Genomic DNA, 13,362 nt, shown 5'->3' with positions numbered 1-13,362 from the left:
ATTAATTACTGTCTGAACTTCATACTCATCCCAGAGTGTTGCTCTTGTTATGCCAATGTTTTATAACTTTTTCTTTATCTTTATTCCATTGTTAAGGAGCTGTTTCCTCACATCCAGGTTGTGAAATAAAGTCTGTGGTAGACATGGCTTAGGTTATTTCTACTCTGTGATTTGCAAGGCAGCCGATTAGAGTTCATTACATACCCTTAACGCCATATGCCAAATGCTTCCATGGGTACTGCATCACACAGGGGTTCTTAACGTGGCACTTTATAAGGGCTGTTTCCTGTTTGTCTCCTGCTCTTCCTGATCCGTGTGTGTATGAGTTAATGCAGTGGATTCTTTAAACAAAACTATTTTAGTGTGTGTGCAACGTGCCTCAGGTTTTGGTCCACTGGTTGAATTATTAGCTTGCCTGGGCTGGGCTGGATATTGATGGAGAGCTCAACATGAACGCTGATCCATGCCCCCCACAAAACTATTAATTTGGGGCTTTGTTTGTATGCAGCACACACACTGAAATTTTCTATAGTCAAAGCCCACAACTCTATGCTATAAGGAAGTAGGGTCTTTTGTCTCTGCTGTTCTTGTTTCATTGGAATACTCTGGAGAGCTGTGTGAAATAACATATCTTACAAGATCCATAAGTGCTCACACAAGAAAGAACACGAGGGTGAGGCAGGGAGGGACCCTTGATGAGAATGCACCCATCAGCCTGCATAGAACAGAATGACTAAGGTTTGATAAGTGTTACTCATCAGGATGGGACACAGAAACTGGAAGAAACCTACACTATTTGAACTCTTCTTCTGAATGGTCTTAACTACAGAGGATTTCAGTGTGAAACTCACTGGAATGAGTCTGTACATTTGGTGTTAGATTGTTTACTTTTTGGGGAAGGGTCCATTGCTCCTTTTTTGTTTGTAAAGTCCTTTGATTGCTTTGGGTGCTATATAAATAATTAACTAGAATTCAAGTTTCACTTGCAGCGATTACACTGTAGAAGACAGAATTTTCCCTCCGTTATGTGATCGAATGTATAGTTTCAACACTTCCAAGCAAGCTGATGGTAATGTACAATGGCAAATGACTCACTATTTGAGGCAGCATTGTAGCAGCACAGATTTATTTTCCCCTCTTTCAGATATTAACATCTTTTTCTAAACACTTAAGGCCATTCTAAAAATACAGCAAAACGGCTCAGTTGGTAACTGCTGTAGTGGGCACTTAAGTTCAAGAGCAGCCAAGGTTCCTGAGCTTGTCTAATGACTGAGGGAGGTGACTACTACTATTAAGCTTTTTGCTTAATTAAAATGTCTTAAGCTGTTTGTAGGACGTAGCTCTCTTCTAGATGCATTTTTGCAAAATGCTTTTGTTCCCTATATTTTTAAAGTAGCATTCAAAAAAGCCAATGGCAACAGTGAATACAGGCATGAGCAAAATAGCCCAAATAATTGTTTCTCTTTTCCCCCCTTCTCTTGAATATATGGTACTTTCTATGACTTTAAGAATCCCAGTGAGTCAAGTCTACTTTGACATCCAGCTAGATCTGTAGCTCTTTGCTTTGAAAGTTGGAGGATAGCCTAACTCTTCCAACAAATGTGTTGCAGGAATTGCCAAGCAGTAGAGAATCTGTTTCCTCACCCTCAGTGCTATGTTTTGTCAACTGCACAAAGCAGCCCCCCTCTGGTACAACTATCCTCTACCAACCTAAATGGGTTCTTCTATTTGAGGGGCGCAATTGTTGAGGTTTTATAATTTACATGGACTGAGGAGGGATTTGTCATGAGCCTGTGCTTTTATAAGGACCGGTCTTGTTCTTTTTCACTTGACAAACACTTTTTCATTCCCATTTATTTTTTAATTTGAAATACAAACCAACACAGTCCTGCCTCATTCGGTCCTATCTGTTGTGTACCAGTATCATCTATGGGATCAGTACAACTTTAGAAATGGGATGTGAAATCTTCCACTGTAGAGTCACAAAAATTATGTAAACAGTTGTTTTTTAAAACAAAACCAAAAAAAGTGAAAATGTAGGTTGCATCTACACTACACTTCTACAGCGGCACAACATCTGCATCTACACTGGGAGGTGGGTAGGAGGTTAGGTTGATGTAACCACAGCACTCAGAGTGAAAAATGTTCATAGCCTGGAGAGACATAGCTAGGTCCATCTAAGTTTTAAGTGTAGACCAGGCCTTAGTAACAATAGTATATTTAAAAATGAATCTTGCTGGCTTTCCTCCACCATACCACTCAAACGACTTTTACCTTCCTCTGCAGCATGGGGCACGGGTCAATCGCAGGTTTAAACTAGTGTAAATGGTGGAGTCTCTGTAATTTGAAGTCTTTAAACCATGGTTTGAGGACTTCAGTATCTCAGCCAAATGTTAGGGGTCTATTACACGAGCAGGTGGGTGAGGTTCTGTGGCCTGCAATGTGCAGGAGGTCAGCTAGATCATCCAGATGGCCCCTTCTGACCTTAAGTCTGAGTCAGTGGTCCCCAAACTTTTTCAATTCTGCCCACTTCTTACCCAGTTCACACACCCCCAGGAGCCGGGGTGGGGTATAGGGTGAGTGGGGCAGGACGGGGAGAGGGAGCCACACTTTTAGTGTCTGGGCGGCTGGGGCTGGGGCTGGGACCGGGACCGGAGCAGAACTGGGGCCAAGAGTGGAGATGTGTGGCTTTCCCTCTCTGCCCCCCGAGGGGGCTGGTCCAGGCCTGCCATGGCCCCCTGGATGTTCCACTGTGCTCCCCTAAGGTGGCGCGCCCCACAGTTTGGGGACCACTGGTCTGAGTCTATGAGAGAACAATTTGAAATAGTCACTATCAAATACTGTAGATTCTTTAAAATAAGTTTTACAATATATGAATAGGAGTGGTTTTTTCCATAGTGAATATATTGGAGATTTTACATTTAAATATTCCTGTGAGGAGTTGTGAATTTACCACACAACAGCATTTTGCTTATGAATCAGAAAATGGAACATTCTCTTAAGAAGTGAAACTGCCCTGTCTACTTTTATTTTCCTACCTGACTGAAGTTAAAAAAGGAAAGGCACTATTAATGGTGAAAAGTCAGTTATTTAAATTCTTGGAGTTCTAAATCTAGGATGGAGTTAGGAGTTTTATTGTAAATTATGTCTGTTTTGGCCCAGTGCTCCCTTTAAAGGTTGGTAAAATTTTAGGGCTAAAACTTTTCTCCCCTACAAGGAAAACTGCATTTCAATATTCAACATATTTGCAGATATAATGAAGAGTAAATTTACTAACTGTTCTGAGTCTGAGATTTGTCACTAATATAGTACAAGAGCTGAATGTGCAGAAGCAAAAATGTGATCCTTAACAATATGAACAGTAGGTAAATGCCTGTGCCTGAAATTAAAAATGAAGGAAGACTAACATGCCTTGGTATCAGCCACCTCTCCTGCAGTCCCTACTCTAGATTAACATGACTATTTTGATATTTTATATAACCATACAATCAAAATGGAGCCAGAGGAGAGCTAGTTCCATCTCACAAGATGGATTCTATAACTGTAATATCACAGCCAATTCACTTGACTTTCTTTTTGTTTAATAGTGTGCCGATCCAATAAAAGTCCCTGGGTTTGTCTGACTTGTTCAAGTGTCCATTGTGGAAGGTAGGTACAGCACATATTGATTTGGAAATTACTTAACCCCCCTTTTTAATACTCTTTTCATCACCTTCCCTCTGCTTCTTGTTCTATTTAAAACAATCTCCCTCCAAAGGATGTCTGAATGTCCCTGTTCCATTGTTCCTCCACACCGGACTATAGTGTCAAAGGAGCTATTGCAGTTCAGCGATTTATACACGTATGCTGAACACGCCTCTCTACTTTCCATACGTGCGTGATGAGGTATTTTTCTTTTTATTTAAAAGCAAAAATAGCTTATTAATGTTGCAGCACCAATTAATATGGTGTGTCAATGGAACTGTTTCAAGCAGAAGACACAGTGGCAGTGGAACTGCATTTTTTTCTTGTAAAGACCTCCATAATATTTGAAACACTTTTATATTTACAAAAGGAATTTACTGCATTGACTGATTAGTAGATTGAGTCAAAATAAAGCTGCTTCTGCTGTAGCAGATTAAAAACAAATAGGTATTTCTTGGTATTCTCTAAATCAAAATCTTGCCCAGCTGGTTTTGTGAGATAGCAAGTATCCAGTTTAAACTGAAAAGATCTTAAATGTGTTTTCAGGGTACCTTAGAATAAAAGAGTTTCCCATGGCTATATTGACAGCAGCTGGTGCAGGTGTGTCTTTATCTGATTTTGGTGTACATTGAAATACATAGAAATATGTACATACAACAATGTAGTGGTTGAGATGATAATTCACACTTCAAAAGACCTAGTAGAAATTGGCTGGTAAATGTGTTTTGAGATGTACATGTCTGAGGTTAGTCTAGCTGGTTGTCACATTCAGACAAAGACTATGGGAAATAAAAACACTTAAACTGAGGTCTACCACATGCACTGCCAGGTTTTTGTCCTGGAAAACCACCATTAAGCTTAGTGAGTTTCTCTCTTAGATCCCAGTACATTCTATTTTCACTTTACTTTAACTGCCTGTTCCTGTAGAGCAGTGTGTCCCAAACTTGGGATGCCGCTTGTGTAGGGAAAGCCCCTGGCGGCCTTTGTTTACCTGCTGTGTCCGCAGGTCCGGCCGATCGCAGCTCTCACTGGCTGCGGTTCGCTGCTCCAGGCCAATGGGAGCTGCTGGAAGTGGTGGTCAGTACGTCCCTCGGCCCGCGCTGCTTCCAGCAGCTCCCATTGGCTTGGAGCAGCGAACCTGGACACAGCAGGTAAACAAAGTGGCCCTGTCCACCAGGGGCTTTCCCTACATAAGCGGCGTCCCAAGTTTGGGAAACACTGCTGTAGAGGTAAGAATATGGTAACTACTTGAATAATTTCTTTCATATCAAAAGCTTCAGCACAAAAAAACCTCTTTGATTTTCCTGTATTTCAAAAGTTAATAGCTTGGAGGGAGGGAGATGGGAAACAGCACCATATTATGTGAATGATCAAAGGCTGAAATCCATAACTTGGAATATTTTACTCATTCTGTGTGGTTTTTACTGTTGTTACCAAACCTTTGTTATATGTAGTTAATAGGATTTGAATTAAATTTTTACTCAGTTATGTTAGATCTTAAAACTGCTGTCAACCCAGGAATTAAACATCTTTGAATGAGAAAGCACCATCATTGTGGTCTGGAAATCTCTAGGATGTAGGGAACCAGCAGGATCTTTTGTTCAGGTAACATTTAAAATACAAAAAGAGAAAATAGAGCCACCCATATCTTCACTTGAAGTGCCACATTGTTTTCTCACCTAGATTTGGGGAGGAGAGAAGAATTACAATGCAACAAAAGTATCTCTTGCATTTCCAAATTAAAAACTTTTTTTCCCTATTGTCGGACAGCCTTAGATTAATGGGAGCACCTCAAATTTTGGGAGTGAAAATGATCACCTTTTCACCTGGTATGCTTTTTGTATATGAAGGGTTCTACAGACTTTTAAATTGCTCTTCATTACATGACCTCAGGCCCAGTGCCTCCCAAATTCATGGACTTCACAATAAAATACAAGTGCTTCAGTTTTAAATCACTGTCCGCAGAGCACTGAAGCTTGTATGTAGAAGTTAGTGTTCAGTTAAAGCAATTGCAGACATGGTGAGCACTGGAAGGAAAAAGAGCCAGGCTGTAGGAAAAGCGTACTGGGGCGGAGAGGGATAAACTAAATGCTGATGTCTTAATGTGGACAAGGAGAGCTAACATTCTTTTCCTGATACAAATATGTGGCAGGTCATAAGAGACTCATCTGCAGGGGTTGGCTTAGAGACCAGTGGTGGGTGGGAGGGGGTGTGTGTGTGTGTGTGTGTGTGCGCGCGCGCGCGCGCTTGAGAGTTGGGGGGCGAGGAGGAGAGATTTTAAAAGGAGCTTAGCCAGCGTTTATAATTGCAAAGTCTTAAATATTTTTTTTCATAGAGGTGACTTGCATATTTAACACACTAACAGCTGCATTTGGGAGTACTTTTTTTTTTTTTTTTTTTTTTTTAAGACTACTATATCTTTTCCCTTAAGCTTTGGTTAAATAACTGTTTAAAATATGAAGAGTTTTTTTGTGGTCTCTTCTTTCTTTAAGATATGTGAATGGCCATGCAAAGAAACATTATGAAGATGCACAGATTCCTTTAACCAATCATAAGAAAACAGAAAAGCAAGAGAAAGTTCAGCATACTGTGTGCATGGATTGCAGTAGTTACAGTACATATTGGTAAGTAAATATTTGCAGCATGTCAGTTCATGACATTGTTATATATTCTGATGTGCAGGTATTAGTAACCCATTTGGAACATAGAGAAACATTATATATTTTTTAAAGTCATAGTATACATATCCTCAGCCTTTGCTGTTTTGAAATAGAAACAGTATGTGAAAGCTCTCTCTGCTTTGAGATGTATTTTAGATCTGTAATTAAAGCTAGATTCCTATGTTACAAGTGACATACAGGAGGTTTTTAAATGTGTATAATGTGGATTTGTTTAGTTGTGGCAATTTTTGCGTATAGAGCGTATCTTTGGAATGCAAATAAGAGTACCAGTCCATTCCAGTTCCTCATTTCATAGAACTAGCCAGTCTTGCAGAGAATAAACATTTACAAATGGTTCAAGTGTGATTATGGTCAGAGGAGTGAGTGATTAAGTAAAAATGGCAAATTCTTGCCCAACGGATCTGCTTCCTGTGTGTGTGCCTTTGTGTCATCTTCTCTGCTGACTTTCTGGTGGAAAAACTAGTTTTTCCTGATGGAAGTTTTGCAGAGCAATACAGCTATGAGAGAGGGAGCTAGAACCTACTTGCGTGCGAAATCAAACTGTCAACCAAATTCAAATAGCAGAATCTTTATAAATGGGGATATAAGAAGCAGAACGCAGCCCTGGCTGAGTTTGCTCTGCTAGCAATAGCCCTGTAAACTGAGCAAACAGACAGCAAAGGCAGGTAGTGGTGTTGTGGAAGTGATGCTCACCATCTTTCTCCCTTCTCCACCCCACGCAGAATTGTTGACTGCATCTGTTGTTTTTTTCCTCTCGGATTCAGCATTGTTGCTACATATGTTATTGCTCAATGGGAAAGGCAGAATGGGATTTAAATAGCTGTGTAGTTCTGAATGTGATGTTCTCATAACTCTACAGGACAGATCTCCTCCTCTGAATAAGATGAAATTTTGGGCAGGTGACTTAATATCCATGCTCTGATGCCTCAGGTGTCCTGCTGTAAGAAGGAATGGTTCCATATTAAATGTCCTCAGTGAACCCTGTATTAAGTGGTCTCAGCCAAGAGAAATTGTTTAGTGCAGGGGTCAGCAACCTTTCCAAAGTGGTGTGCCGAGTCTTCATTTATTCACTCTAATTTAAGGTTTCGCATGCCAGTAATACATTTTAACGTTTTTAGAAGGTGTCTTTCTATAAGTCTATAATATATAACTAAACTATTGTTGTATGAAAAGTAAATAAGGTTTTAAAAATGTTTAAGAAGCTTCATTTAAAACTAAATTAAAATGCAGAGCCCCCCCGGACTGGTGGCCAGGACCCGGGCAGTGTGAGTGCAACTGAAAATCGGCTCATGTGCCACCTTCGGCACGCTTGCCATAGGTTGCCTACACCTGGTTTAGTGCAAGTCAGAAAATTAAGAGTTAAGGCTTATGTAATACATGCAGCAATACCAAATGCTTTATATGAATTGATAGGCAGAGGAGAACGCAGTTTTAACAGTCTTAGGTGGAGTTTACTTCCATTTATATTTTATTTCTCTGCCAAATGAAGAGCATATGGCCCAGTGTGATAATGTATTGAAAAACCCTATTGTATATGCACAAAGCAGCAGAGTTGGGGTTGCTGTGTGAAGATTAAGTCTACATTTCCTGATTTACACTGTTAACATGTCAGTCTTAATGTTGCAATGAAGTTCTTGGCATTACATATTCTGTACTCTGCTCATCATCAAAGTAAGCATGTGGATAGGAATTTGATCTGGATAATATTTGGAATGTTTGCTATATCTTTTAATTGCGCAACAGGTTTGAAAACAGATATTTCAGGTGCTGTTTTGCAGGACTGTTTTATTGTCTATATAATCTGTCAAAATATGCTGAGACTTTATGAACTGCATATCTGATCTCACTGTGAAGTTTCAATGAAATCTCAGAGTGAAGCTGTCTGAATATTTCATTTTCCTAAACAAAAGGCCTTAAGCTCAGAGCTGATAAAGGAAATTGTGAGATTATATAATGTGATCTCCAAACACAGAACTATGAAAGTGGTGCAGCCCTCCTTGTGAGAAAGGTACCTGAGGTAGTGTTTTACGGAGTCCGTTTCTAAAATGAAATACATTTACAAGCTACTTATGAGCTCAGGCTTACTGAGGCTCAGTGAAGTGTGATAGGATACTTGCATCAGTAGTAAAAGAGAAACAAAGCAGCATGCAAAGCTTCTTCCGCAGTAAACTGAGTAAAAGATTTGAGTCATATTATGGATGAATTGGAATTAAACTAAATGTTTTGCCCCGGGGAATTACTATTGCACTATAATTCACTAGGAAATGAAGGTGGCGTTTTGTGCAAAGTTATGCAAAGCTGGACATGTTACAGAAGCAGAATTCTTCTGCTTTCACCAAAAGGCCTCGTTGCTTTCACTCTAGCATTCGGAAAAGGATAGCAGCGTCTGGTCTAATGCAGGTGTCTTTCTAGGGACATTATCAAAACTGATTCCATAGGCCATTCAGCGTGGTCAGCATTTTATTTTGTAAATCTCCTGGAACATGTGGGCGAGAACCAGCATCCAGTACAGAAATTCACAGTGCATCAGTTCTAGTTCTATACAGTCTTTACTTCAAAATACTTGTGATCAATTCCAATTTATATTTTGTTGTGTGGTGCTCATGGAAGAGAGAAAAATTGGACTAGACTCAGGCTGACACTATTCAGATTTCTCTATGCTCCTGTAACTATTTACTTCAGTCTGTAGAACAATGACTGTTGCTCAACTAAAGCTTACCAGTTTACATAAACTGTTAGGTGGAATCCAGTTGTGATTAACTACTGCAATATAACGCTTTTTAAAATGTTACTCAGTGGCTTTATAAATGTAGGTTTCAGATTAGCAGCCGTGTTAGTCTGTATCCGCAAAAAGAACAGGAATACTTGTGGCACCTTAGAGACTAACAAATTTATTAGAGCATAAGCTTTCGTGGGCTACAGCCCACTTCTACAGATGCATATAGAATGGAACATATATTGAGGAGATATATTTACACACACATACAGAGAGCATGAACAGGTGGGAGTTGTCTTGCCAACTCTGAGAGGCCAGTTAAGTGAGAGAGAAGAAAAAGTTCAAAAGTTTTTTTTTTTTTCTTTTTTTCTCTTAATTGGCCTCTCAGAGTTGGTAAGACAACTCCCACCTGTTCATGTTCTCTGTATGTGTGTATATATATCTCCTCAATATATGTTCCATTCTATATGCATCCGAAGAAGTGGGCTGTAGCCCACGAAAGCTTATGTGCTAATAAATTTGTTAGTCTCTAAGGTGCCACAAGTACTCCTGTTCTTTTTATAAACGTAGACAGTATAATGGAAATCACATTTAGGTGACACTGTGCCTTTCAAGTGAGCATCCGTTTAGGATTAATGTTGGTGTGTCATGCAAACAGTGTGGCTAGCCACTAGTATTCAGAAGTCAGAATAACAAAATAAAATCTTGATATTTTACTTCTGACTCTTAAATCCGTGGGCACAAAGGGTTTGTTTCCCCCTTGCAGTTTGTGCATTGAGCTTTAAAGCTGAAAGGCTGTGTGTGGGGAAGGCTGCCTGGCTTTTTGAAAGCGGACTTTGCTATTTCGTTTCCCTGGGTGTAGTAGCAAAGAGAGCTTTCATTTCACTACTATGTCACAAGCCCCCATTTAGCCTGCAGGAAGGCTCTCCGCTGACCAGAGGGCACATCATCTCGTCAGCTTTTAGGAAGTGCCATAGACGTACACACAATAGGGACAAGGATATTTGTAATCATACAAAAATTAAGATTTGGATCAGCAGTTCCGGAACTCCTAAAGCTCCTGAACATTTCTGTCCCTCAGACTGGCGTGCGTACCTAGGGTTTCACTCTACACCAGGGGTTGGCAACTTCTGGCACGCGGCTTGCCAGGGTAAGCACCCGGGCCAGTTTGTTTACCTACCGCATCTGCAGGTTCGGCCTATTGCAGCTCCCACTGGCCACGGTTCGTCGCTCCAGGCCAATAGAGTCTGCGGGAAGGGGCGAGGGATGTGCTGGCTGCCACTTCCCGACGCCGCCATTGGCCTGGAGCGGCAAACCACGGCCAGTGGGAGCCGCGATCGGCCGAACCCGCGGACGCAGAAGGTAAACAAACTGGCCTGGCCCGCCAGGGTGCTTATCCTGGCGAGCCACGTGCCAGAGGTTGACGACCCCTGCTCTGCACACCTATTGTAATAATCTTTGTATAAAATATGCCTTGTGACATATCAGAAAACGAACTCCTCACTGGTGAATATTATCATGAAATGTATGTAGTAAAGTTATAAACATAAGCTGAAATTAGGTCTGAAATGTGTTTACCAGACAAGTCTGGGTAAACCAGTTTCTCAAAGACAAAGGACTAGCTGATGCCTCTAGCCAGGTGTCAGGAACGTTGATGGGCAATCGCCTAACAAGTGGCCATTCTTTGGCAAGGGAGGAGGGCAGGAACAAACAGATCTGTATCTTAGCAAACAGCTTGAAACCTCTTTCCCCCTGAGACTCTTTATTCATGTTGTGAGGACAGAGACAAACTTTATCTAGGGGTAACCCTCAGGAAAAGGGAGACTATAAAAGTGAGGGGCAAAAACACCCCAGGGTGGTCCTCCCTATCCATCTTTCTCTCTTTCACCTAAAGACAAAAGAAAACAGCCTTTGGACTTAGGAGCAGATCCTGGCCTGAGACTTTGTTCAGCAGTGTTACTGGAAACATGGGGTAAGGGATTTCACCTTGAACCAAGTCTAGTTTAAGTTTTAGTACTAAGGAAACATATTTTTCTTGTAACCATTTCTGACTTCAATGGCTTATACTTGTACTCACTTAAAACCTTTGCAGTTAAATAAACTTGTTTTTGTCTTTAATCAAAACTAACCCAGTGTTGTGTTTTAAATTGAATTGTGTGGGTAACTCCATTTAAAGTAGCAAACTATTGGATGTTGATCCCCTTAGAGGGGCAATGGACCAGAAATATCTGAGCTGTCCAGGAGAGGGCTGGACAGTGCAGAATACCCATTCTGGGGGGAAAAATTTGGACTGGGAGTGTGTTGGGGTCACCTTGCAAGTGGTAACCAAAGCTGGTGGAAACCAGTGTATGACTGGAGGGTGGCTGGCAGGCTGCAGCTATACACAGACACTCGGGGAGTGACCTGCATGCTGTTTGTGAGGGGCCCAGGTTGGGAGCTACAGCAGCAAAACGTGAGATTCCCCAGGTTGCAGGCAAGGGTGACATAGAATGTCGCTGGTCTGGACTGTGCACTGGAATGTCATACCCTAGTATTGACATGCATAGCTAAGGTATTCTAAATTTTATTTGTAGTTTGCACATAACCTCGATGTAGAATCATAGAATATCAGGGTTGGAAGGGACCTCAGGAGGTCATCTAGTCCAACTGCCTGCTCAAAGCAGGACCAATCCCGAACTAAATCATCCCAGCCAGGGCTTTGTCAAGCCGGGCCTTAAAAACCTCTAAGGAAGGAGATTCCACCACCTCTCTAGGTAACCCATTCCAATGCTTCACCACCCTCCTAGTGAAAAAGCTTTTCCTAATATCCAACCTAAGCCTCCCCCACTGCAACTTGAGACCATTACTCCTTGTTCTGTCATCTGCTACCACTGAGAACAGTCTAGATCCATCCTCTTTGGAACCCCCTTTCAGGTAGTTGAAAGCAGCTATCAAAATCCCCCCTCATTCTTCTCTTCTGCAGACTAAATAATCCCAGTTCCCTCAGCCTCTCCTCATAAATCATGTGCTCTAGCCCCCTAATCATTTTTGTTACCCTCCGCTGGACTCTTTCCAGTTTTTCCACATCCTTCTTTTAGTGTAGGGCCCAAAACTGGACACAGTACTCGAGATGAGACCTCACCGATGCCGAATAGAGGGGAATGATCACATCCCTTGATCTGCTAGCAATGCTCCTACTTATACAGCCCAAAATGCCGTTAGCCTTCTTGGCAACAACGGCACACTGTTGACTCATATCCAGCTTCTTGTCCACTGTAACCCCTAGGTCCTTTTCTGCAGAACTGCTGCCTAGCCACTCGTCCCTAGTCTGTAGCAGTGCATGGGATTCTTTCGTCTTAAGTGCAGGACTCTACACTTGTCCTTGTTTAAAACTAGATCAAATAGTTTCCTGCAATTAGTCTCAGACTCTCGGCTGTTTACACGCTGGTAGGACTGTGATAGCTGAAAAAATAGCAGTGCCATTACTGAAGCTACCTTTGCAGCCTGAGAGATTAGACACTTCGTAAATATCCCACATTTTGGAGAACATATAAAAATACTTAGAAGGAACATTATATGTAAATATTTGGGTGTAAAGGATTTTGTTTTCCAGCAGATTCTGTTTTTTCCCCCAAGACATCAGTCTCCACACATTGAAAAATAAAATGGGATGTAAATCTCCTCTTATTTCTAGTATGTCTTCTAGCTGCAGTTTAGGACACTAGAAAGCAGTGACTTCCTGCTGTAATGTTCAGTCCTTTTTCTGGTAAGAGTAGCTTGTTAAAGGGGAATTTCCCAAGCCAGTAGATGTGCCTTCCTTCTCTCACCGCATGTATAGAGAGGGGGCTGTGTGTAAGAAATACTCTTGAATACATTTACAAAGATATTTGACAGGTTTCAGAGTAGCAGCCGTGTTAGTCTGTATCCGCAAAAAGAAGAACAGGAGTACTTGTGGCACCTTAGGGTATGTCTACACTACGGGATTAATCCGAATTTAGATAATTCGGATTTGAGAAACGGGTTGTATAAAGTCGAAATGAGTGCGGCCACACTAGCACAGTAATTCGGTGGTGTGCGTCCAAGTACCGGGGCTAGCGTCGATTTCTGCACCGTTGCACTGTGGGTAGCAATTCCATAGCTATCCCATAGTTCCCGCAGTCTCCCGTGCCCATTGGGATTGTGGGTTAAGATCCCAGTGCCTGATGGGACAAAAAACATCGTCGCAGGTGGTTCTGGGTACAGCCTCACTTCCTCCCTCCCTCCCTCCCTGCATGAAAGCAACGGACGGCAGACAACCATTTT

The 13,362-nt window shown here is 41.6% G+C and overlaps 1 protein-coding gene across 2 annotated transcripts in view; it reads left to right on the top strand.

Moving 5' to 3' along the window:
- The window catches only part of USP3 (ubiquitin specific peptidase 3), a 68,654-nt gene that overhangs the window by 13,908 nt on the left and 41,384 nt on the right, over positions 1 to 13,362 (top strand). The window contains exons 1-3 of one of the 2 annotated variants that reach the window (XM_034782766.1): positions 3,603 to 3,648; positions 5,170 to 5,289; positions 6,177 to 6,308. In XM_034782766.1, the coding sequence (XP_034638657.1) occupies positions 6,280 to 6,308 (29 nt within the window). In that variant the 5' untranslated portion in view covers positions 3,603 to 3,648; positions 5,170 to 5,289; positions 6,177 to 6,279. Of the gene's footprint in view, positions 1 to 3,587; positions 3,649 to 5,169; positions 5,290 to 6,176; positions 6,309 to 13,362 lie in introns of those variants that run through there. The other variant, XM_034782765.1, reaches the window with a different exon arrangement.

Source organism: Trachemys scripta, chromosome 10, assembly GCF_013100865.1.
Source record: "Trachemys scripta elegans isolate TJP31775 chromosome 10, CAS_Tse_1.0, whole genome shotgun sequence".
Classification (NCBI taxonomy): domain Eukaryota; kingdom Metazoa; phylum Chordata; order Testudines; family Emydidae; genus Trachemys; species Trachemys scripta.
This window is presented reverse-complemented; position numbering and strand designations above follow the sequence as displayed.